Source organism: Somniosus microcephalus, chromosome 11 (assembly GCF_052327205.1).
Source record: "Somniosus microcephalus isolate GS21.2 chromosome 11, FLI_Smic_1.0, whole genome shotgun sequence".
NCBI lineage: Eukaryota > Metazoa > Chordata > Chondrichthyes > Squaliformes > Somniosidae > Somniosus > Somniosus microcephalus.
Window position 1 is genome coordinate 36,121,081 of NC_140997.1, and position 25,415 is coordinate 36,146,495.

General features: G+C 45.0%; 1 protein-coding gene across 2 annotated transcripts in view; it reads right to left on the bottom strand.

The window, feature by feature from the left end:
• The window catches only part of katnip (katanin interacting protein), a 144,009-nt gene that overhangs the window by 26,873 nt on the left and 91,721 nt on the right, over window positions 1-25,415 (bottom strand). For both annotated transcript variants that reach the window (XM_086000481.1, XM_086000480.1), the window contains 3 exons: window positions 23,483-23,552; window positions 13,336-13,513; window positions 6,570-6,735 (listed from right to left, as the gene is read on the bottom strand). In XM_086000481.1, the coding sequence (XP_085856607.1) occupies window positions 6,570-6,735; window positions 13,336-13,513; window positions 23,483-23,552 (414 nt within the window). The remainder of the gene's footprint in view (window positions 1-6,569; window positions 6,736-13,335; window positions 13,514-23,482; window positions 23,553-25,415) is intronic.

Below are 25,415 nucleotides of genomic sequence, written 5' to 3' on the forward strand. Positions count from 1 at the left end.
CCACCGGCAATGACGCCATTGCCATGCACAGCGCCCCGGCTGCGATCTTCGGTAGCGCCCTCTGACTTACTGCCGGACGCCATGTCCGACGGGGTCAGGAGGGCCTAACTACAGCTGGGGCAGCGCAGATTAAAGGGAAGGTGCCAGGCAGCCATTTTTGTTGCCGGTCACCTGCCAGCTTTGCCATCCCCGGCCTTCTGTGCAGCTCCCCCACGGAGTACCGGCTGCGCTCCGTGAGCCCGGCACTTCTCGAGTGCTGGGTTCTTATGCCGGCACTCCGATCCCTGGTGGCCCAGCTGGGCCCCGGGTTGCGCTGCGCAAGGCCCCTCCCCTTTAAAAAGGGGAGGAAGGCCTGCAGTACCGCGGCGCGCCGTGCCGCAGCGCAGTGCCGCGATATTCACTCACAGCACCCCAAGAGGGAGGGAGAGTGCTTCCAGTAGCATCCCTTTTGGGGCGCTACTGGTGAATTTCGGGCACGGGGTCGCTAACTTCTTCAGGTTGCTAAAAGTAGTGCCCAGGCGAAGTTAGCGCCCCAAAGGGGGCGCGATCCAATTTTTCCTCCTTGGGCTTTTCAACCTTGGAAGGAGGCAAGTGAGAGATGATCTTAGAGGTGCATAAGATGGTGTGGAAAAGACTAATCTGGAATAATACTTTAAATTAAACAGTGGGAGGAGAAGGGGACACAAGTCCAAAGTAATAAATAGTAACTTAAGAACTGATATCAAGAGGTTCTTCCTCATGCAGAGAGTGATTAATGGCTTTCTGAGAAGACTCGTAGAGATGAAACCCTGGAATAATTCAAGAAACAATTAGAAACAGCAGTGGGGGGGGGGGGGGGGGGAAGGTAGAATTGCTGTGGATGGATGTATTAGGATGGGCCAATTAGCCGTTTTCATCCATAAGTATCTTGTGATCTTGGCTGCGGTAGATTCCATTTGCAGCTGGGAATACGGTTTACATTAACTGCGAGTAATTGGATTCTTCAACTTGCCTGTATGCATGGAATCTTGCTCCCGTTCTGTAAAATGTTAATGTATTTAGAGCGTAGATGAGAGTATCCATACGCTCAAAACATTTAAATAAACTATACTTACGTTTATGGAATGTTCAGGAGATCTAGCAGAATCCCTCCCTCCTGTCCCAGAGAGAAATGGTCCTCTCGGGGGGTCATCCCACTTCTTTGTGAAGTTAAGTTGGCATCCAACTTGTAGAATTCTTTTGTCATGGAAATTGCCGTGAACAATGTAAAGGTGGCAATATAAGCACACCCTTTGGGCTCGATTTTGCCAGGCCTAAGGAGGCGGGTTTGGAGGCGTGCGAGTTGTCAAAATCGCAAAACATGGCGGCCGGGCCCGATTCCGCCTTCAAGCAATTTTCCCACATTCGTGTTTTCAGACCGTGTTTCCATCCCGCCTCCAAGAGGTGGGATAGGCCCTGAACAACCACATAATTGCCTCTATAATCCCATTTTGAGAGGCCTTTCTGATTTTTAGACATTTCCCCCATCCTACATGCCTCCTTTGGAACACGCCAGCCTCCCAATTGGATTGCTTACTAACAGCTGCAGCTCCACCATTAAAAAGCAGTTTTCACCAATGATCACTTGCAGGTTGCAGAACTTTGTTCTCTCAGGTCTGGGGGAGCTTTTAGCAGGCCTACTCATTGTTGTGGAAGTTTGGAGCCTGACACCCATCTCCAGTGTGACCTCCTGGGAAACCCCTCTCCCCACCTTGACTGAGCGCTTCCTCAACTGAGGCATATGCCAGAAGTATGGCGAACATTTATTTCCTTTCCTCCTGGACATCAGATTCAGACGAAGACCAGCCTCGGCAGCAGCAGACCCATGAGCAACAGCAGCGCCAAGCTGCTGCTCACCCACCTGAAGTTGCACAGGCCAGAAGGCGCCAGCGCGCGACCACATTGCTGGCCGGGATGCAAGGGATGCACTCATCTTGGCCAGATTTGCTTAGCCTGCACAATCAAACACTTTTGTCTCGCACCTTCTTACCAGACCATCGACAATGGAGAAGAACCTGCAGATTCCTATTACTCTGACCACCATACTGACAATTGCAAGTCGCCCTAAGTCCTCAATGTGCAAGTCCCATTTGCGAAATGACACTGGCCACAACTTCAACAGTTTGCCATCAAATCTGTTTATGATACCATGACAAGGATGGCTGGTCAAAAAACAATACATCACAACACCCAAGTGACTACCCTTGTGACTACTTGTGCTTTATCTTCCTCTTATGCGTGCTCCTACGTGGTGCTTCCCCTGTGGCTTCGGCAGATGTGGTGGCCCCTTGCTCACTTCCTTGCTGCTCCTGTCTCGACACCTTTGGCGGGTGTCCTCTGGGGTTGCGAACCTGTGAGGGCTCGGCATCAGTCTGCTGCTCCTGCAGCTGTGCAGGGACTGAGATGCCCATCTCAGTTGGGTGAGGACTCTGACCGAGGGCTTGGCAGTGACATGGTCATGTGAGTGCTTGGAGAGGAGCCCCCACTTCCTTGTTGTCTGCCACCAACATCCCTCTCATGAGTCAGCCCCACTTCAGAGCTAGCAAGTGGCTTGACAGCACCTTGCTGCACTGCAGGGGGGCCACGAGGACCCGTTTCTGCACTGGAACTCCTACTCCAGAGGACTTCCATGAAGGTGTGGTTTTGTATGCTCAGTAGCTGACCATCGCTCCTCAAGAGATGTCGTTCTATTCTGAACAATGACCACGTTTTCAAGACCCTGGTGACTAAGCTCCTCCATGGCCATAGTCATCCACTCCTCTACGGTAGCCAGCCTTACCACAGAGGTAGCCATCCTTTCCATGGAGGTTGCCATCCTTTCCGCGGTGATGCGCCAATGCCTCCACAAAGACTCTGCTCATGTTCGCGATGGACTCCTCCATTCGCTCCACACTTGCAGTGACCCTGGAGACAAAACCTGCCAGAGACTCCTGCACCTGTTCCTGGAGTTCCAGCACCGCTCTCCTTCTGGGTGGACCCGGAGGCACAGGGTCGACATGCAGCTGAGCCGAGCTGGCAGAGTCCTGCGCCCTCCGACAAGGATTCTCCACTGCTGTCGATTTTACCTGACAGCAGCACGGTGCGCTGGGGCGAGACACATGGGAAACCATCCGGGCCTTCACAACGTTAAGGCTCAGGTGATTTGAACTCCCAGGCCTCATCGGTATGCTTGCCATCAGTCTCCCTCCCAAACCCAGCGGGAATCACTAGGTGGCTGGGAGCAGGGAACAAATTTTCGGGGCAGGAGGTTACTGCCAGGGACCTGAGGAAACTTACCCTTTTGGGCCTCATCTGGCCCTGGTATCTATTTCTAACAGGTTGGCCTGGCAGGGAAGCTACGATGGCTTCTCCACACAGGCTTCAGGTTAAGATAGTAGTCGGGCCTCGAGTTTGTCACCGGAGCCAGATCTGCATATTTAAAGAAGGAGCTGCTACTTTCTGACTGGTGTCCCTCTCGTCTGCTAAAAAGAGCAAGTTAATATTAGGACCTGTGGGAGGGGGTAGGTTGCATGGAGCATTTTAACTGCCTGCCAGCCCGGTTGCAGTGAGGGAAGGGTTAAAACTCTCCCATTAGATTCGTTGAGCATCTGTTGGGAACAATTCATGTGCAAAGGTCAGAACAATTTGTTTGACCTTAATCCCTGAGGTTAGGTTGGACTAGGAGGTTGCGGGTATGGGATTCTGCCTTACATTGTCTGTTGGTTCAGATCACTGCCCTTACCTGGCTTTAGGCACAGTACTGCTTTTGAATAATTTTTCCCTACCGTATTGGTATGCTTTCTCCTCACAAGTGGGGTGTGGTTTGGAAGTTTGAGGTGGAGCAAAAGGAAAGAAGGTGTTGATTCCAAAGCCTTAGTTATGGCATTACAGTATTATTGATCATGTCTGCTTGCTTGAATGGACATAAAAGACGCATGGTGCTATTCAAAGAAGAGAGTCCTCAAGGCTAATTGTCTAACCCTGTGCCTGACTTGCTGAGTGTTTCTAGTATTTACTGTTTTTATTCCACATATCTCCCTCAGCCAACATCATCAAAAGCAGATTATCTGGTCAATCATTCATGTGCTGTTAGTGGAACCTTACTGTGGGTGCAGATTGGCAGCTGCATTTACTTACGTAACAACAGTGACAGCATTTCAAAAGTAATTTAATGGTTGTGACGTGTTTTAAGACATCCTGAGGATGTGATAAGGCGCTATAAGAACATAAGAAGTAGGAGCAGGAGTAGGCCATTCGGCCCCTCGAGCCTGTTCCGCCATTCAATGAGATCATGGCTGATCTTCCACCTCAACTCCTTTCCTGAACTATCCCCATATCGCTTGATTCCCTTAATATCCAAAAATCTATCGATCTCTGTCTTGAATATACTCAACGACTGAGCCTCCGCAGCCCTCTGGGATAGAGAATTCCAAAGATTCACCACCCTCTGAGTGAAGAAATTTCTCCTCATCTTAGTCCTAAATGGCAGTCCCCTTATTCTGAAACTGTGACCCCTAGTTCTAGACTCCCCAGCCAGGGGAAACATTCTCCCTGCATCTACCCTGTCAAGCCCTGTAAGAATTTTGTATGTTTCAATGAGATCACCTCTCATTCTTCTAAACTCTAGAGAATATAGGCCTAGTCTACTCAATCTCTCCTCATAGGACAATCCCTCCATCTCAGGAATCAGTCTGGTGAACCTTCGTTGCACTCCCTCTAAGGCAAGTATATCCTTCCTTAGGTAAGACCACCAAAACTGCACACAATACTACAGAGGTGTGGTCTCACCAGGGCCCTATATAATTATATAAGACATCTTTACTCTTATAATAAATCCTCTTGTAATAAAGGCCAACATACCATTTGCTTTCCCAATTTCTTGCTGTACCTGCATGTTAATTTTCAGTGATTCGTGTACAAAGATACTCAAGTCCCACTGAACACCAACATTTCCCAATCTCTCACCATTTAAAAAATACTCTGCTTTTCTATTTTTCCTACCAAAGTGGATAACTTCAAATTTCTCCACATTATATTCCATTTGCCATGTTCTTGCCCACTCACTTAGCCTGTCTATATTCCCTTGAAGCCTCTTTGCATCCTCCTCACAACTTACATTCCCACTTAGCTTTGTATCATCAGCAAACTTGGATATATTACATTTGGTCCCCTCATCCAAATCATCGATATAGAATGTGAATAGCTGAGGCCCAAGCACTGATCCTTGCGGTACCCCACTAGTTACAGCCTGCCAACCTGAAAATGACCCATTTATTCCTACTCTCTGTTTTCTGTCCGTTAACCAATCCTCAATCCATGCTAATATATTACCCCCAATCCCATGAGCCCTAATTTTGTTTAATAGCCTGTTGTGTGGCACCTTATCGAATGCCTTTTGAAAATCCAAATACACCACATCCACTGGTTCCCCTTCATCTATTCTGCTAGTTACAACCTCAAAAAACGTCAACAGATTTGTCAAACATGTTTTCCATTTCATAAATCCATGTTGACTCTGCCAAATCCTATTATTATTTTCTAAGTACCCTGTTACCACGTCCTTAATAATATAGATTCTAGAATTTTCCCTACTACTGGTGCCAGGCTAACTGGTATATAGTTTCCCGTTTTCTCTCCCTCCTTTCTTAAATAGTGGGGTTACATTTGCTACCTTCCAATCTGCGGGAACCGTTCTAGAATCTATGGAATTTTGGAAAATGACAACCAATGCATCCACTATCTCTATAGCCACCTCTTTTAAAACCCTAGGATGTAGGCCATCAGGTCCAGGGGATTTATCAGCTTTCAGTCCCATTAATTTCTTCAGTACTTTTTTTTTACTAATACTAATTTCTTTCAGTTCCTCATTCTCGCTAGACCCTTGGTTCTCCACTATTTCCGGGAGGTTTTTTGTGTCTTCTTCCATGAAGACAGACACAGAAGTATCTGTTCAATTTCTCTGCCATTTCCTTATTCCCCATTATAATTTCTCCTCTCAGCCTGTAAGGGACCCACATTTACTTTTGCTAATCTTTTCCTTTTTACATACCTATAGAAGCTTTTATAGTCTGTTTTTATGTCTCTCGCTAGTTTACTCTCATATTCTATTTTCACTTTCTTTATCAATTTCTTGGTCCTCCTTTGCTGAATTCTAAAAGTCTCCCAATCCTCAGGTTTACTAATCTTTTTGGCAACATTATAAGCCTCTTCCTTTAATCTAATACTATCTTTAATTTCTCTTGTTCGCCACGGTTGGACCATTTTTCCCGTGGTGCTTTTATTCCTTAAGGGAATGTATATTTGTTGCGAATTATGAATTATTTCTTTAAATATTTGCCATTTAAATTGATATATAAATGCAAAACAGGCAACCAAAAATCTATATTACACTGCTTTTCAAGGGTAATACTTTGTGATAACACAATATATTATTTGTCTAAATGTCCTAACAAAAATGAAATTACATCATCATATTATCAAACTATATCAATTCTAAAAATGTAAATTAAATATAAAATCTGTCTTTTCTACCCTCCAAAGATCCCATTCAGAAATTCTTTCCATTGACTCACCCCTCTGTATGTGTCTTCTGGGGACTTGTTATAGTTCCAGAAGCGAAATCCAACAATGGTTTGTTGCTTATTGAAAATGATTGTGAGGATGTGATTCTCTCCGTAGGTAAAAGGAATCAGCCACATGTGCTCATCGTCCGAGATGACATTAATCCCATCAATCAGCCTTTAACAGGAAAGTATCAGGTATCAATTAGGACCATAGAAACATAGGAACAGAAGTAAGCCATTCAGCCCCTCGAGCCTGTTCCGCCATTCAATGAGATCATGGCTGATCTGTGATCCAACTCCATATACCTGCCTTTGCCTCATATCCCTTAATACCTTTGGTTAACAAAAATCTATCAATCTCAGATTTAAAATTAACAATTGATCTAGCATCAATTGCCATTTGCAGAAGAGAGTTCCAAACTTCTACCACCCTTTGTGTGTAGAAGTGTTTCCTAATTTCACTCCTGAAAGGTCTGGCTCTAATTTTTAGACTATGCCGCCTAGTCCTAGACTCCCCAACCAGCGGAAATAGTTTCTCTCTATCTAATCTATCTGTTTCCTTTAATAGCTTGAAAACTTCAAACAAATCACCCCATAACCTTCTAAATTCCAGGGAAAGGCTTAGAGGGTGCGGAATTCTTAAAGTGCAACCAGGAGAGCTTTTTGAGCCTACATGTAGAAAGTCCTACAAGAGAGGGGGCGGTACTGGACCTAATTCTAGGGAATGTAGCTGGGCAAGTGGTAGAAGTGTCAGTAGGAGAGCATTTTTGTGACAGTGACCATAATTCGGTGAGATTTAAGGTAGTCATGGAAAAGGACAAAGATGGACCGGAAATAAAGGTTCTAAATTGGGGGAAGGCTGATTTTAATATAAGGCAGGATCTGGCCAAAGTGGACTGGGATCAGCTACTTGTAGGAAAATCTACATCAGAGCAGTGGGAGTCTTTCAGAAAGGAAACAGAGAGAGTACAACGCCAACATGTTCCCATAAAGGTCAAGGGTGGGACCAACAAGCCCAGGGAATCCTGGATGTCAAGGGATATACAAGAATGGATTAGGAAAAAAAGGGAGGCTTTTGGCAGATACAAAGGACTAAAAAGAGCAGAAGCCCTAGAGGAGTATAGAAAGTGCAGGGGGGTACTTAAAAAAGAAATTAGGAGAGCAAAGAAGGGGCATGAAAAAACACTGGCGGGCAAAATAAAAGGAAAATCCCAAGGTGTTTTATAAGTATATTAAGGGCAAGAGGATAACCAGGGAAAGAGTAGGGCCCATTAGGGACCAAAGTGACAATATGTGTGTAGAGTCAGAAGATGTAGGTGAGGTTTTAAATGAATATTTTGCATTGGCATTGAGAGGGAGGAGGTACTAGCGGTTTTAGCGGGCTTAAAAGTGGATAAATCCCCAGTCTCAGATGAGATGTATCCCAGGCTGCTGTGTGAGGCAAGGGAGGAGATTGCAGGGGCTCGGACACAAATTTTCAGAACCTCTCTGGCCACAGGGGAGGTGCCAGAGGACTGGAGGACAGCTAACGTAGTACCATTATTCAAGAAGGGTAGTAGGGATAAACCAGGGAAATACAGGCCAGTGAGCCTAACATCAGTGGTAGGGAAATTATTGGAAAAAATTCTGAGGGACAGAATTAGTCTCCACTTAGAGAGGCAAGGATTAATCAAGGATAGTCAGCATGGCTTTGTCAGGGGGAGATCATGTCTAACCAAGTTGATTGAATTTTGAGAGGGGGTGACTAGGTGTGTGGATGAGGGTAGTGCAGTTGATGTAGTTTACATGGACTTCAGTAAGGCTTTTGACAAAGTCCCGCATGGGAGACTGGTCAAGAAGGTAAGAGCCCATGGGATCCAGGGCAATTTGGCACATTGGATCCAAAATTGGCTTAGTGGCAGGAGGCAATGGTCGAAGGTTGTTTTTGTGGCTGGAAGCCTGTGTCCAGTGGTGTACCGCAGGGATCGGTGCTGGGTCCCTTGCTGTTTGTAGTGTACATTAATGATTTAGATATGAATGTAGGAAGTATGATCAGTAAGTTCGCAGATGACACGAAAATTGGTGGCGTGGTAAATAGCGAGGAGGGAAGCCTCAGGCTACAGGATGATATAGATGGGTTGGTTAGATGGGCAGAACAGTGGCAAATGGAATTTAACCCTGAAAAGTATGAGGTGATGCATTTTGGGAGGACTAACAAGGCAAGGGAATACACAATGAATGGTAGGACCCTAGGAAGAACAGAGGATCAGAGGGACCTTGGTGGGCATGTACATAGATCCCTGAAGGCAGCAGGACAAGTAGATAAGGTGGTTAAAAAGGCATATGGGATACTTGTCTTCATTAGCCGAGGCATAGAATATAAGAGGAGGTTACGATGGAGCTGTACAAAATGCTAGTTAGGCCACAGCTGGAATACTGTGTGCAGTTCTGGTCGCCACACTATAGGAAGGATGTGATTGCATTGGAGAGGGTGCATAGGAGATTCACCAGGATGTTACCTGGGCTGGAGCGTTTCAGCTATGAAGAGAGACTGGACAGGCTGGGGTTGTTTTCCTTAGAGCAGAGAAGGCTGAGGGGGGACCTGATTGAGGTGTACAAAATTATGAGGGGCATAGATAGGGTAGATAGAAAGGAACTTTTCCCCTTAGTAGAGGGGTCAATAAACAGGGGGCATAGTTTCAAGGCAAGGGGCAGGAGGTTTAGAGGGGATTTGAGGAAAAACTTTTTCACCTAGAGGGTGGTTGGAATCTGGAACTCACTGCCTGAAAGGGTGGTAGAGGCAGGAACCTTCACAACATTCAAGAAGCATTTAGATGAGCACTTGAAATGCCAAAGCATACAAGGCTACAGACCAAGTGCTGGAAAATGGGATTAGAATAGACAGGGCTTGATGGCCGGTGCGGACACGATGGGCCGAAGGGCCTCTTTCTGTGCTGTATAACTCTATGACTCTATGATTCTATGGGCTTGAATTTCATCAGGCCGTTGAGGCGGGATTGGAGGCGTGTGGGGGGTTAAAATCGCGAAATCGGGGGGCACAAACCCATCCCGCCCTCAAGCCGCCTCCATGCCCGTTTCCCAGGAGGTGGGTACCCAACCTGTGCTGGGAGCCGCCTCCCCGAGGCAGGAAGGGGATTAGTGCCAATTAACTGCCTGTTAACAGGTAGTTAACAGGCAGTTTTTGGCCTAATCCCTATTTTTATCCCTGAAGTGTGGGCTGCCCGACAGCTCCAAACCACGCCAAGTTAGCGAGACGGACTGTCGGGCTGAAGAAGTTGGAGGGTTCGAGATGTCCGGTGTTCAGGTGAGTGATGGGTGCATGAGTGCAGAGGTAAGTGTGTTTGGTGTGTGTAAAGTGTTTAAAGAAGTTTTACTTACCTTTACAGGCTTCCTTCCTTCAGGTCTCGGGAGTCCCTCATCTCACCGGCACAGAAAGCAGAATGGCCGCGAGCTGTCAAAAGCTGCAGCCTCTGCTTTCTGTTCTGGAGAGATCTCGAAATCAGCCTGAGAGGAAGGAATTAACTTGGAGTACAGATTGTCAGTGTTTGACAGCTTCAAAGAGCTGTCAAACGCTGATATTTCATCTGTCAAAAGCTCTTGACAGATGAAATGTCAGTCTGTGACGTCACCTGTTGCCAGGTGGCCCTTAATTGGCCTGCTGAACCCACTGGGCGGGCTCAACAAGGTCAATCAAGGGAAAAGCGAGTGGTTGGCCACAACTTGATGGAGGCGGGACTGCAACCCCAAAAGTGGGAGTCCCGCCTCCTTATCGCCTCCATTGATAAAATCCAGCCCTATGACTATGAATACAATCCTAGTTTGTGTAATCTCTCCTCGTAATTTAACCCCTGAAGTCCAGGTATCATTCTGGTAAACCTACGCTGCACTCCCTCCAAGGCTTCAGAAAGGTGTGCTGCCCAGAACTGCTCAAGTACTCCAAGTGTGCTCTAATCAGGGCTTTGTACAGCTGTAGCGTAACTTCTACCCCCTTGTATTCTAGTCCTCTAGATATAAAGGCCAGCATTCCATTAGCTTTTTAAATTATTTTCTGTACCTGTTCATGACATTTTAATGATCTATGTATCGGGACCCCCAAGTTTCTTTGGACCTCCATTGTTTTCAGCTTTTCACCATTTAGAAAGTACCCTGTTCTATCCTTTTTAGGTCCAAAGTCACATTTGCCTACATTGAAATCCATTTGCCACAGTTTTGCCCATTCACTTAATCCATCAATATCCCTTTGTAATTTTATGCTTTCATCTACACTGCCTACAATGCAGTCTATCTTTGTGTCATCGGCAAATTTGGATATATGGCTTTCAATCCCCTGATCTAAGTCGCTAATAAATACAGTGAATAGTTGAGGCCCCAACACCGATCCCTGCAGGACACCACTAGTCACGTCCTGCCAATTAGTGTACCTGCCCATTATCCCTACTCTGTCTCCTGCTGCTCAGTCGATTTCCTGGCTAAGTCAATAATTTGCCTTCAATTCTATGGGCTTCTACCTTAGTTAACAATCTCTAATGTGGGACTTTATCAAATGCCTTCTGGAAGTCCATATAAATAACATCCATAGACATTCCCCTGTCCACTACTTTAGTCACCTCTTCAAAAATTCAATCAGTCCTTATAAGTCTTTATTAGTCCTTATAAGCTGTGATTAGATTGAACTTCTACTTTATATCTAACCTATCTCCTAGGTTTCTTATTTTTAGAACCCATAAATCCCCTGGGACCATCATTTTCACAGTCTTTATTATTATATCCACAACCACCATTTATAGTGGCAAATGGAATCTTCATCAGCCACCAGAAGGAGCGGGGAACAGGAGTTGTGGGGTTTTTTGGTAAATATCCAAATTGTTTATATTTACAATTTTTGTAAACGGCATGGGCCTTTTGGTTATTTTGAAGAGATTGAAAGAGAGGGACACTTGGGAAGAAGGAAGAAAGCAAGGAGAGTGTGCGAGAGAGAGACAAAGAAGGCGAAAGAGAGGGCATGCACATGCAAGAGCGAGTAAGCTGGAAGGGGGAATCAGGAGATAGAGGGTGGATCCAGAGAAAGAGAAAGGAAGATTCATAGAGTGGTAGAGAGGGGCACAAAGAATGAGAGATAGACAGAGGGATCAAAAGAGAGAGGGTGGCATTGAGAGCATGGAGGAAGGTGCAGAGGAAGGGAGCAAAGAGAAATGGAGCAGCCAGAGGGAGAGGCCAGAGAGAGTGTGAGGGAAAGAGACAAAGAGGATGGCATACAGGCAGAGTGAGAACAGAGAGAGAGAAATGAGTGTGAAGGGCAGAGAGAGAGAGATAGACTGCAAGAGGGCAGAGAGAAAGAAAGGAGGAGGATAGTGAGAGGGAGCATGGGGGGTTGTAGTAAGGGTAGGATGGAGTGAGGGGGCGAGAGAGAGGAGAGAGAGAGAGAGAGAGAGAGAGAGAGAGAGAGAGAGAGAGAGAGAGAGAGAGAGAGAGGCTAGCGGGGGGGGGGGGGCTAGAGAGGGGATAGGGACAGCGTGCAAAAGGGTTGAGTAGGGATCGGGAGAGACAGGCAAAGAGGCAGCAGAGAGAGGGGGAAGAAAGGGAGGGAGAGGCAGAGCGCAGGGGGGGCAGAGCGCGAGGGGGGGCAGAGCGCGAGGGGGGGGGGAGAGAGAGGGGGGGAAGAAATTAGGAAAAGAGAGGGGGTGAGAGAGAAGAGAGACAGAAAGGAGATACAGAGAAAAAAAGCGATCGAGAGAAAGAAAGAATGTATTGAAAGTTTTATTGAGCTCCAGTTGTCATAGTCAGTTGTATGCTGCCTTGACGTTGAGGGCAGCTACTCCCACCTCTCCTCTGGCATTCAGCTCTTGCATCCATGTCTGGATCAAGGCTGTGAAGAGGTCTGGAGCAGAGTGCTGGTGGCGGAACTGAGCATCGGTGAACAGGTGTCGCTTGATGGCACTATTGATAGATGACGCCTTCCATCCCTTTACGGATGATTGGAAGCATGTCGATAGGCTGGTAATTGGCTAGGATTGATTTATCCTATCTTTGTGCATAGGACGTAGTTGGGTAATCTTCCACCTTGTCGAGTAGATGCCAGTGTCATAGCTGTACTAGAACAACTTGGCTGGGGAGAGCGGTTAGCTCTGGTGCACAGGTCCTGTGGCACTACACCTGGAATGTGACCAGAGCCCATAACAAATACAAAATGATCAATTAATGGTCACATGGTTATTGAAAACTATTCTTTTCTCCTACACGGATTGATTTTCTATACATTCAATGTTCTTGATTTAATAGCAACAACTATACAGAGAATATTTGTTCCCAATAGGAATATTTCCATTAATGAGAATCTGCTGAATATACAGCCTTAGGCAGAATGTGCAATGTTTTTTTTCTGTCTTTCTGAACTACTTAGGTGCATATCATGGTGCCTCATTGGCCACAAGTTTAAATCAATGCTCTCATTAATTTATATCTCAAGCTGCAGATACAAACAAATCTTAGCTTACTGATGCGAGATTGGCCCACTAATGAGGCAATAATGGAAAGAACAGCTCTTTCCAAACCCACAAAATTCAAAAAGGACAAATCAGCAAGTATGTACGAAACATAAGCGTAAATGGAAGTTAGGTGTTTGGGCTACTTGGAACAGATTGCTAGGGATAATGGCGGAACGTATTTTGGATAACCCTAGCCTTAAGTGCGAGTATAAATACCTATGAGTAGATATTTTAAATAGCACTCTCAAAATTAAATTATTTTGCTCAAATAGTCAATGAATAGTATATACTTGTCTAATGTCCTCATGTCTTCATTATATTCTGGCAATTCATTTAGATCTCTTGGTGATGCTTCAATAATGTCCATTGTGACAGGTAGTGCCTGACCAGCTTTGCCTACAACTTCCAGTCCAGTCAAGCCAAGGTAGTGCGAGTCTCCCCAAGTGGCAGTGAAATTTAGCTGTATACCTAGGATTTAAGGAAAGAAAGTTCAAGTTTAGATGATAAAATAGATGTTAGTTTTCAAATACATGTTTGTAAACAAGATGAGGCAGATTCATGCTGGTGCCAATTCAACACTTTTTTTAAAGATAGAATTACAAAGAAACTACAGTACGGAAACAGGCTATTGAGCCCAACCAGTCATGTTGGTGTTTATCCTCCACAAAGCAATAGTCCTAATTGCATCCATCTGTCCTGTTCCCATATCCCTTTATCACCCTTTCCTTCAACCATCTATCTGATCTATTCTTAAATGCTGATGTGGTCTCTGCTTCAATCACTAACTCGTAACACATTCCACAGCCTCACAACCCTCTGTGTTAAAAAAAAAAAATCTCCTGCTCTCTGTCCTAAATCTCATCCATTCTAGCCCACTCAAGCACTAGAAATAGTCTGTTTCTATCTATTCTGTCCCATCAGTCATAATTTTAAACACTTCTATCAAAACACCCTGTAATCCCCTCTGCTCTACTGAAAACAGCCTTAATTTTTCACATCTTTCTTCGTATTTGTATTTCCTCATACCGAACAGCATTTTAATGGCCCGGAATTTGTGGTCGGGATGATGGCGAACTGTCAGTGTTTGCAGTCATTCCACCTTTGAAACTGACCGCAACTTCGGGATTTGGCACATGCAAAACTCCCGAAGTTGCGGTCAGTCATTGGCAGGTCCAAAACAGGCTGCGCTGTGCACCCACCCCTGCCCCATGACCCACAGAGCTGGCTATCAGTGAAATCTCGGAAATCTATGAAAATGATGAAAACTTCAGCTCTTCCTAAGTAAGTACGCTGTTAAATTCCCCGCTAAAAATTAGACCCAAAGGGCGCTAAGGTACTGAATTTTTCCCCCTTGGGGTCTAATTTTTAGTGGGAAATTTAACAGCGTACTTACTGTGGAAGAGCTGAAGTTTTCATCAGTTTCGTGAATTTCTGAGATTTCACCGATAGCCAGCTCTGTGGGGAGCCCAAAACTACATACAGTACTCCAACTGTGGTCTTACTAAGGTTTTATACAGATTCACCATTACATCTCGACTTTTATATTCTATACCTTTTGCCATAAAACCCAGTATTCCATTAGCTTTCTTTTATAGCCTTATCCACTTATTGCTTTGTGAACCTGAACCCCCAAATCCGTCTGCACTTCCACTAAAACATTATTTTAAAACCAAAATGTAACACTTCACTTAATGACATTGAATTCCATCTTCTACTTTTTAAGCCCATTTCACCATCTTATCAATATCCCCTCGTAACTTCCTTTGGTTCTCAGAATTATTTACTATACCTCCCATTTTAGTATCGCCTGCAATTACCACTTCATCTGATCCTATATCCAAATCATTGATGTACACAGTGAACAGAGGTGGTTCCAGACCAGATCCCTGTGGGACACCACCAACGTTCCCTTTAAGTTGCACGACCGCGCAGCACTCTGGAGCTCCCGTGCAGCTGGCTCATTGGCTTTCAGATGGGAAAAACCACGCATGTGCGGTATTTTGAATGGGCCGCGCACCCAAAAAAAATTAAAAGGAACATTGCACACCGCCATTTCCAACCACTCTGGAAAAACTGCCCTCAACGCCGACTCAGTTTCCTCCCTTCTAACCAGTTTTTAATCGAATATGCTTTCCCTCCCCTAATTCCACACCTGTTAATCCATTCCAATAATCGCCTTTGTAGTATCGTGTCAAAGGCTTTCTGAAAGTCCATGTACGCACATCCATTGCATTTCCTCAATCCACCTCATCTTTCAACTCCTCAAAGAACTCCAGCAGTTTTTTTTTTTTGAAGCGCAATTGGGGGGAAAATTCGGTTGATTAGTGCCTCCCGTTAACGGGGCGCAAAGCAACTAGCGCCCGGGCGTGGTGATGTTTGCGCCGCTTGCGAAAATTACCAGACATTTTGCAGCGCTGCCAAACACTACTGCCACGATCTCTTGCGCCTGCTGCCTTTCCGCCTGTCGCTAGCAACGACAGGTAGAGGGGAACGTTTTGCAGTCAGGAAGGGACTGGGGGAGCGCTATTTAAAGGCGGCCGCTTCCTGCCTTTTTTTGTCGGCGACATTTTTGCACCACGCATTCTGAGAGAGAGAGAGAGAGAGAGAGACAGACACTTCTGGAGAGATTCAATGCTGTGTGAAGGAGTTTTGGGTACTGAGCAGCACTTTGCAGGTTCATTTTGATTTGACCTTCCTTGCATCGATTTAGAAGAGACTATGGGGGCTGCACTCTGAGCTCTTTCCCTGGGCCTCTCCATTGTTCTTTCCAGCAGAATTGATGTACAGGTCTCTCTAGGCCGAGATTCAAGGCTGCAATGAGCAGGGTGTGGATGGAGAGCAAGATCGACCCTCCCCTTTAAGAACTGGCCGGCGCCAGTGTGTCTGTGTTCCATTGCTGACTGACATCACATGAGCTTCGCCAGCGCTCTGAGGTAGCGCCTCGCTCCTCGGCGTTAGCACCTTGAGAGGTGTGTAGCGCCTGATTTAGCGCTCAAATCACCTCCAGGGCCAATAGAGGCCAAGTTTGCAGTCGGAGGCGATAATTAGCGCCAGGCACTAAACTTTGCGCATGCCGATAATTGCGCCCCAAACGGGGCAATACCGAATTTCTCCCCCAATGTTCCTTTCTGAAATCGGTGTTAGCTGATTCTAATTATTTTCTCTTCATTTAGATATTTGGTAAAGAATCCAAAATTTTCCCTACTGCAGATGTTAAACTAATTACTTAAATAATCTCTGTCTCCCTTTTTGAAAAATGGGTATTACATTGGCCACTCTCCAGTCCTCCAGCACACGCCACACTCAGTTGAGCCCTGAAATATAATTACTAGAGCCTCTGTTATTTCTCCCTCCATTTCCCTCAGGATTCTTGAATGCATCTGGCACTTTGTCTTCCTTAGGATTAACTAGCTTCTCTGATACTTTCCTTTTATTTATTGTAATATTTCTTATCTTGGTTTAAAACAATTCAGGATTTAAGCCCGCTTTAATATCCTTCTCCTTTGATACAAAGTACTTCTTAAGTATCCCTGCCAATTTCCTTTTACCTTCTAACTCCAGGGTAGTAACTCTATCCTCTCAGGGGGACCATCTCGCATTTAACAATTCTCATTTTACTGATATATTTCTCAATATTTTTTTGAGATCCTCTTTCATACTCTCTCCTTGCTTTCCTTCTCATTATTTTTATTATACCTATAGGCCACATTTGCCATCCTCTTAATTTTAGTTTATTTCTAACTTTTATTTATCCGTGGCATCCTGAAACTTGAAGTAGTCTCCTTTTTTAATGGTCTATATTTATTCTGCACCTTTGCAATCACCTTTTTAAAAACATCCCATTGTTGATCTATAGTCCTGTGTGCCAATTCTTCTCCCCTCAGATAGCTCAGGTAAGTGATTGGTTGGTGAGTATTTCTTTCTTTCTCCTTTACATTACAAGCTTAAATTCTGCGGTTTATATTTTCTTGGGTCTCTGTGGTGTGGTGGGGACAGTTGGTAAATAAGCGCCCTAGAGTATATCTTTAACTGGTGGTACTGAATTAATTTAAATTAATTAAAGGGGTAAGTCATGCCAGGAGAGCCGAGCCCAGCCCCGTGTTATGCTCCTCTTGCTCTATGTGGGAATTCAGGGACGCTGCCAGTGTCCCTGACGACCACGTGTGCCAGAAATGCATCCAGCTGCAGCTACTAACGGGCCGTATGGAGGCGCTAGAGCTGCGGATGGATGGGTTGTGGAGCATTCACGATGCTGAGAAGGTCGTGGATTACACGTTTGATGAGTTGGTCACGCCGCAGGGTAGGGCTGCACAAGCAGAAGGGAAATGGGTGACCACCAGGCGAAGCAATAGAAGCAGGCAGGTAGTGCAGGGGACCCCTGTGGCCATCCCCCTTTCAAACAGGTATACCAGTTTGGATACTGTTGAGGAGGATGACTCACCAGGGGAAGGCAGCAGCAGCCAACTTCCTAGCACCAGGGGTGCTTCTGCTGCTCAGGAAGGGAGGAAAAAGAGTGGGAGAGCAATAGTGGTAGGGGATTCTATCGTAAGGGGAACAGATAGGCGTTTCTGTGGCCGTAGACGTGACTCCAGGATGGTGTGTTGCCTCCCTGGTGCCAGAGTCAAGGATGTCACTGAACGGCTGCAGGGCATCCTGAAGGGGGAGGGTGAACAGGTAGAGGTCGTGGTTCACATTGGGACCAACGACATAGGTAGGAAGAGGGATGAGGTCCTGCAGCAAGAATTTAGGGAGCTAGGTAGCAGATTAAAGAGTAGGACCTCAAAGGTTGTAATCTCTGGATTACTCCCGGTGCCACGTGCTAGTGAGTATAGGAATAGGAGGATAGAGCAGATGAATGCGTGGCTAAAGAGTTGGTGCAGGAGGGAGGGCTTTAGTTTCCTGAATCACTGGGCCTGCTTCTGGGGAAGGTGGGACTTGTACAAGTCGGACGGGTTGCACCTGAACCAGAGCAGGACAAATATCCTTGCGGGGAGGTTTGCTAGCACTGTTCGGGGGGGTTTAAACTAAAATGGCAGGGGGTTGGGAACCTGAGCAGGGAGACAGAGGAAAGGAAAACAGGGATAAAAGCAAAAGATAGGAAGGAGAAAAACAAAAGTGGCAGTCAGAGAAATCAACGGTTTAAATCAAATGTGGCCACATTAAATAATAATTCTAATAGGTCTAAGAGCGTTAAAAAAACAAGCCTGAAGGCTTTGTGTCTTAATGCGAGGAGCATTTGTAATAAGGTGGATGAATTGGCTGTGCAAATAGAGGTAAACAAATATGATTTGGTTGGGATTACGGAAACGTGGCTCAAGGATGGCCAAGACTGGGAACTCAACATCCAGAGGTATTTGATATTCAGGAAAGAGAGGCAACAAGGAAAGGGAGGTGGGGTAGCATTACTGGTTAAAGAAGGGATTAATACAATTGTAATGAAGGATATTAGCTCTGATGATGTGGAATCTGTATGGGTGGAATTGAGAAATACTAAGGGGAAAAAAACATTAGTGGGAGTGGTATATAGACCTCCAAACAGTAAGGCGGAGGTTGGGGATGGTATTAAAAGGGAAATTAAAGAAGCGTGCAATAAGGGCACAGCAGTCATCATGGGTGACTTTAATCTACATATAGATTGGGCCAACCAAATTAGTAACAATACTGTGGAGGAGGAATTCCTGGAGTGTTTACGGGATGGTTTCCTGGACCAATATGTCGAGGAACCAACCAGAGATCAAGCCATCTTAGACTGGGTATTATGTAACGAGAAAGGATTAATTAGCAATCTTGTTGTACGAGGCCCCTTGGGTCGGAGCGATCATAATATGATCGAATTCTTCATTAAGATGGAGAATGAAGTAGTTGACTCAGAGACAAGGGTCCTCAATTTAAATAAAGGAAACTACGATGGTCTGAGGAGCGAGTTGGGTAGAATTGATTGGGGAATGGCACGCAAAGGGTTGACGGTGGATAGGCAATGGCAAACATTCAAAGACCGAATGGATGAGCTACAGAATTTGTTCATCCCAGTTTGGCATAAAAATAAAACAAAAAAGGTGACTAACAAGGGAAATTAGGGATAGCATAAGATCCAAGGAGAGGACATATAAATTGGCCAGTAAAAGCAATAATCCTGAGGATTGGGAGCAGTTTAGGAGTCAACAAAGGAGGACAAAGGGATTAATTAAGAAAGGGAAAATAGAATATGAGAGTAAGCTAGCAGGGAACATAAAAACTGACTGTAAAAGCTTTTATAGATATGTGAAGAGAAAAAGATTGGTGAAGTCAAGCGTAGGTCCCTTACAGTCAGAATCAGAGGAATTTATAATGGGAAACAAGGAAATGGCAGACCAACTAAATACATACTTTGGTTCTGTCTTCACAAAGGAGGACACAAATAACCTCCCAGAGATGCCGGGGAACACAGGGTCTAATGAGAGGAAGGAACTGAAAGAAATCAGTATCTGTAGGGAAATGGTGTTAGGAAAATTGATGGGACTGAAGGCCGATAAATCCCCAGGGCTTGATGGTCTACATCCCAGGGTACTTAAGGAAGTGGCCCTAGAGATAGTAGATGCATTGCTGGTCATCTTCCAGAACTCGATAGACTCGAACAGTACCCATGGATTGGAGGGTAGCTAATGTTACCCCACTATTCAAAAAAGGTGGTAGAGAAAAAGCGGGGAATTATAGACCAGTAAGCCTGACATCGGTAGTGGGGAAAATGCTAGAGTCCATTATAGAAGATGTAATAGCAGAGCACTTGGAAAGCAGTGACAGGATTGGACAAAGTCAACATGGATTTACAAAAGGTAAATCATGCTTGACTAATCTACTGGAATTTTTTGAGGATGTAACTGGTAAAATAGATAAGGCAGAACCAGTGGATGTGGTGTATTTGGACTTTCAGAAGGCTTTCGATAAGGTCCCACATAAGAGATTAGCGTGCAAAATTAAGGCACATGGGATTGGGGGCAAGGTATTGACTTGGATAGAGAACTGGTTGGCGGACAGAAAGCAAAGAGTTGGAATAAACGGGTCATTTTCCGAGTGGCAGGCAGTGACTAGTGGGGTACTGCAAGGATCGGTCCTAGGACCCCAGCTGTTCACAATATATATTAATGATCTGGACGAGGGAATTGGATGTAATATCTCCAAATTTGCAGACGACACAAAGCTGGGTGGGAGGGTAAGCTGTGAGGAGGATGTCGTGAAACTCCAGTACGATTTGGACAGGTTGGGTGATTGGGCAGAAACATGGCAAATGCAGTATAATGGGAATAAATGTGAGGTTATCCACTTTGGTGGCAAAAACAGGAAGGCAGATTATTATTTGAATGGCAATAGATTGGGAGAAGGGGAAGTGCAAAGAGACCTGGGTGTTATTGTGCACCAGTCGCTGAAGGTAAGCATGCAGGTGCAGCAGGTGGTTAAGAAGGCAAATGGTATGTTGGCCTTCATAGCAAGAGGGTTCGAGTACAAGAACAAGGATGTCTTGCTGCAGTTGTACAGGGCCTTGGTGAGACCACACCTTGAGTATTGTGTGCAGTTTTGGTCACCTTACCTGAGGAAGGACGTTCTTGCCATGGAGGGAGTGCAGCGAAGATTCACCAGGCTGATACCTGGGATGGCAGGAATGACGTACGAGGAGAGATTGTGTCGATTGGGCTTATACTCACTGGAGTTTAGAAGATTGAGAGGGGATCTCATCGAAACCTATAAAATTCTGTCAGGTCTGGACAGACTAGATGCAGAAAGGATGTTTCTGATGGCCGGGGAGTCCAGAACCAGGGGTCATAGTCTAAGGATAAGGGGTAAGCCATTTAGGACTGAAATGAGGAGGAATTTCTTCACCCAGAGAGTGGTGAACCTGTGGAATTCTCTGCCACAGAGGGCGGTGGAGGCCAGTTCATTAAATATATTCAAGAAAGAGTTGGATATATTTCTTGAGGCTAAAGGGATCAAGGGATATGGGGAGAAGGCAGGGACAGGGTACTGAATTTGGATGATCAGCCATGATCTCATTGAATGGTGGAGCAGGCTCGAAGGGCCTACTCCTGCTCCTATCTTCTACGTTTCTATGTTTGCTCATCCCTCTAAAATTTGCTATATTCCAATCTTGTGTCCTTGTTTTTGTACTAACTTTTTCTCTTTCTATTTGAACCATCTTCCCCACAACTGGTGCCAATGCTCCATAAAACAGAAACCCTCTTCCTGACAACACCTCTTTAGGCGTGTCCTATCCTTCCCTATTCCAGCACGTGACTGGGGAAGTAATCCAGAGATTGCCACCCTTAAAGTCCTTCTACTGAGCCTACTTCCTAATCTGAAACTCCGTTTGAAGGTTGTTAGGCCTTTCCTTTACTATATTGTTGGCTGCCATTTAGACCACGATGGCTGGCTACTCTCGCTGCTCTTCCATAATCTTGTCCAGTCTTTCCAAAATGTCCCTTACCATAGCTCCTGGGAGGCAACAAAGCAGCTGGGACTCAGTCTGGACTGAGAATGATGGTGTCTACCCCTCTATTACGACCGCATTCTTAACCGAAGTGCTAATCTCCCACCATACCATCTCATTTTTTGGTGCCATTGTAATCCATTTGATGGTCCTACCAATCATCATCATTCCCAAAGGAAGCCAGTACTTTAAACTTGGAGAGGATAATTTGCTTTGGGCGTTACTGCTCTAGCCTATCTCTCCTGTGGATATTCATCGCTCCTCAGCCTACCACTGCTTGCTCCATATGTGTTAGAGGGGTGACCACTCGCAAACTCTTGCCCCAAAAAACTTTTCCTCCCTGCTTTGTCAGATTGTTTTCCCCAGGAATCTATCTGCTTTTGTGGTCCCAGAGTATTAATGGGGCAGGGAGGCTTAACAGTAAATCCCCACTCCAAAAAAAAATGCCTTGAAAATTTTTCTCCACCCCTACTGGGGACAGAATTCTTTAGCCATTAAATCCACACCCTACTACATGCAAATGACAGCAGGTGGACAAGGCATGTTGCAAGGCCCCCATTTCCCATCCGTTCCACCCAGTGGCTGCCGGTAGTGCACAATGCCAATGCAACACAGAAACTTGGGCCTGCTTGTGGTGGGCCAGAGGTGCTTTGCAATTAAAGGCTAAAAGGGACCCAGAGCAAACTGCAGATAAAAAAAAATGGAAGTATTTAAAGATTTAAGTTTAAAATTCATTTTTAAGTTTTTCTTATAGTTTTAAAGTTGCAGTCTGGTTCTCGGGAACAGGTGGGGTCTCCTTTAGGCCTCCCTTCTTCCTCAGGAGAAGCCTGAGGTGCACACGATATTGGGCTTCAGGCTTCATTATCACTGAGCCAGCAAGCTGCGGACTCCTAATAGGTGTTCCCAGGCAACTCGCCGGCGAAGAGGACTCCAAGATCTGGCCACTGCGACACCCTTAGGTAAGTGATTAAAGGGACCAGGAAGAGGGGAGGGTGACTGGGTCAGGAAGGAGGGCACTGCGTGGTTGATGTTCTAGGCTTTTGTGTTCCATCATAGAGAATATAACCCCAATTTCAGAAGGCATTCCCCTTAATGAAGGTGAGAACAGGCATTGGCAATAAAATACCTATCATGTGAGTCTTCCACTACTTCCTTATGTATACAGATGTGAATAAAGCTCTTGCAGGAGAAGGAAGGGGTTTTGAAGTATAATGTGGTACCACCTGCACATAGGTTGCAGATGGTGTAAAACACAGTAAAGGCAAGGTGGCTGAAAACTGGGAAACATGCTTATTACAGTACACCGTTCTAGGTATGGCTGCCTTCTGTTACTTTGGCTGCCCTGGAGAGTTCAGTGAAGTTCTTCCAGCACCAAGTAGCTGTGTGGGTTTTTGCTAGATTTGGGATTCACTGCTAGGTCCGCTCCTCCAACAGGCTTGCATCATGCTGTCCATGGGCCTCCTTCCCTTGGAGCAAAAAACTGGTTCCTTCATTGCCAGATTGCAGACAGTAACACCTCAACTTTAGGTTTTTGGACTTGGTGCCCTGAGGAAGCACCAGCCTCAGCCTCCACAATGAGACAAATTGTCACAAAATGACTTTTCAGCTGCTGCAGCAGCACTGGATTTTTTCTGCTCCTGCAGGTGGTCATTGACTGGCGGGTGTTAATCTTGGCAGAAGTGCCATGAATTTGAAATGAAGGTGCACCAGGAAGAATTGGGCTGGTTCTCGGCAGAATTACACCGACAAGCAGAAATGCAGTTTCGGTGCTACTTCGGCAGTAAATCCACCATAGAGGAAAATCTAACCCAGTATCTTCAGATTTATGCAATATTGTACTACTAAATCATACAAATCTGACTGAATTGAAAAATTCAAATGAAGTTTTATTAAAAGTATCAGGACTCTAGAAGAACAGAAGTAAACTTCAAAGATAACTTTGATGTTATTAGAACTTAGCTCTGTATATAAATACTTACACTTCCCAGTATACTCCCCTAGCACCTGACTGGCTGGTCCACCCAACAGAAAAGACGTTTGTCCCTGCTCCTGCAAATGCAGAATTTAATTAGTTAATAGGGATGGCATGTCATTATTACAAAAGGCTATTATTTTTGCTTTGTTTTAGACCACTAACTGACGTACCAACGTCACAATTACGGTCACCATTTTAGCCACATTTACATTTAATTGGTTTAACTGATATTTTGCCAGCAGGTGGCGATAACACACTTCAAAACTATGTTGCAGCAGTTACCAGAAGCATTAAGTGATACAGTTAGTACCTCAAAAAAAATCACCATTACTTTTTGTATAAAAATATTTAAATAAAATTACTTCTGTCCATCATGTATGACATGCTGCGACCATTAAATCTGTTGACTATATCATGACCATCGGCTCGGCCAATTTTCTTCCATATTAGTTAAGTGTTTTAAGTTGTCTTCGTCTACTTCTTTCTAATTGGTTATTTTTGAATTTCAATATGCTTTCATTAATCATATTAAAGAAGCACTTTTTTCCAACTGTACGTTTCCTCCCCCTTAATATGGCACCAAACCTACCCAACACATTGCACTAAAAAAATAAATTCTGCGAGTTATAGCTGGTATGAGAACTCCTCACCCAGGCTCAAACTGAGTGGAAACCTTCTGATAATAGCATTACTTTAAATGTTGCGAACTTCAAGGTGAATGAATTGTCACATACACCTAGGAATAAAATGACAGAGAAATCACCAGCATAAACCTGCAATTCCATTTACGGCAAGTTAGTGTAGCGATACCTGGATCTTCACAAGTCTTAGAGCCAATTTAAGCAGGGCATCATGACCACTCTGTAACACTCCCTCACCCACCTGTCTGTACTCCTCGGCATGACTATCCTTCTGTCTCAGGCCTACCTGTATTCTATCTATCCCTCGCACACTTGCCTCAGATGCTGCATCTCCACCTCCTTCCCTTGCAGACCTAACCCAGGTGTTCCAACTAGGTTTTTCTTGGGCTGCAATCCTTTTCTGCTTCAGTCTCAGAGGTTTGGTGCAGTGCACCCAGCTCAAAAAAAGTTCCTAAATCGCAGTGCAAAGTTCCGACCTGTTCCATTGATGAATCCTGCCTTTGCTTCTGGACTCTGTCAAGCTGCAAAATTCAGCAGCACTTTAAAGTCTCCAGTCCTTATTAATAAATTCTAGGTAAGATCAAAAGTCACCGATCATTAAAGTTTTTTTACTGTTTGTGTCCAAAAGAATAAAGTAACGGCTGTCAGGCATTGTAGAAAGTTTACCTGGCTTTAACAGTAGTAAAAGCTTCAGGCCCCAGCCTCCCTGATTCAATTCTGGCCAGCTTACAATCTCTCAGCTTTAGACTCCTCTTCACTCCTTCCAAGCCCCAGTGACCAGTTTTTCTTTCACCTGCTCATGTTCTAAATTTCTGGAAATGGCAGTACCTGTGGCTCTAGATTCAACACAAACAGCAAGACCTTCTTGTCTAAGGTGGGATGCACCTCCATCACTAGCCCCTCGTTCCTTCTCTTCTGAAACCTCCCACCCCAACACCCTACCTTCCAACTCTGGGACCTTATTTCTAGGAACAGATGAGAAAGAGTTTCTTTGGCTGTCAGAGGATATGAGTTCCCGAGTCAGCCTCCAGGGCTCCATGCAAGAATAGAGGAAAAGGATAGAGTGGATGAAATATAGAAAAAAAGACAAGAGAGAAGGAGAGATTTAGGGCAGAGAGATAAACAGACAACAATGAGAGAAAATGTGCAAGGGCAACAGGAAGCGGACAGTTGATGACAAGGAGAAAAACTGAGGTTAAGGAGACAGAGAAAATTAGAGAACGGGAAATGAGTAAAGACACTTAAAGGAAGAGAGAGACAATTTAAAAAATAATTGTCCATAAGCAACATCATGGA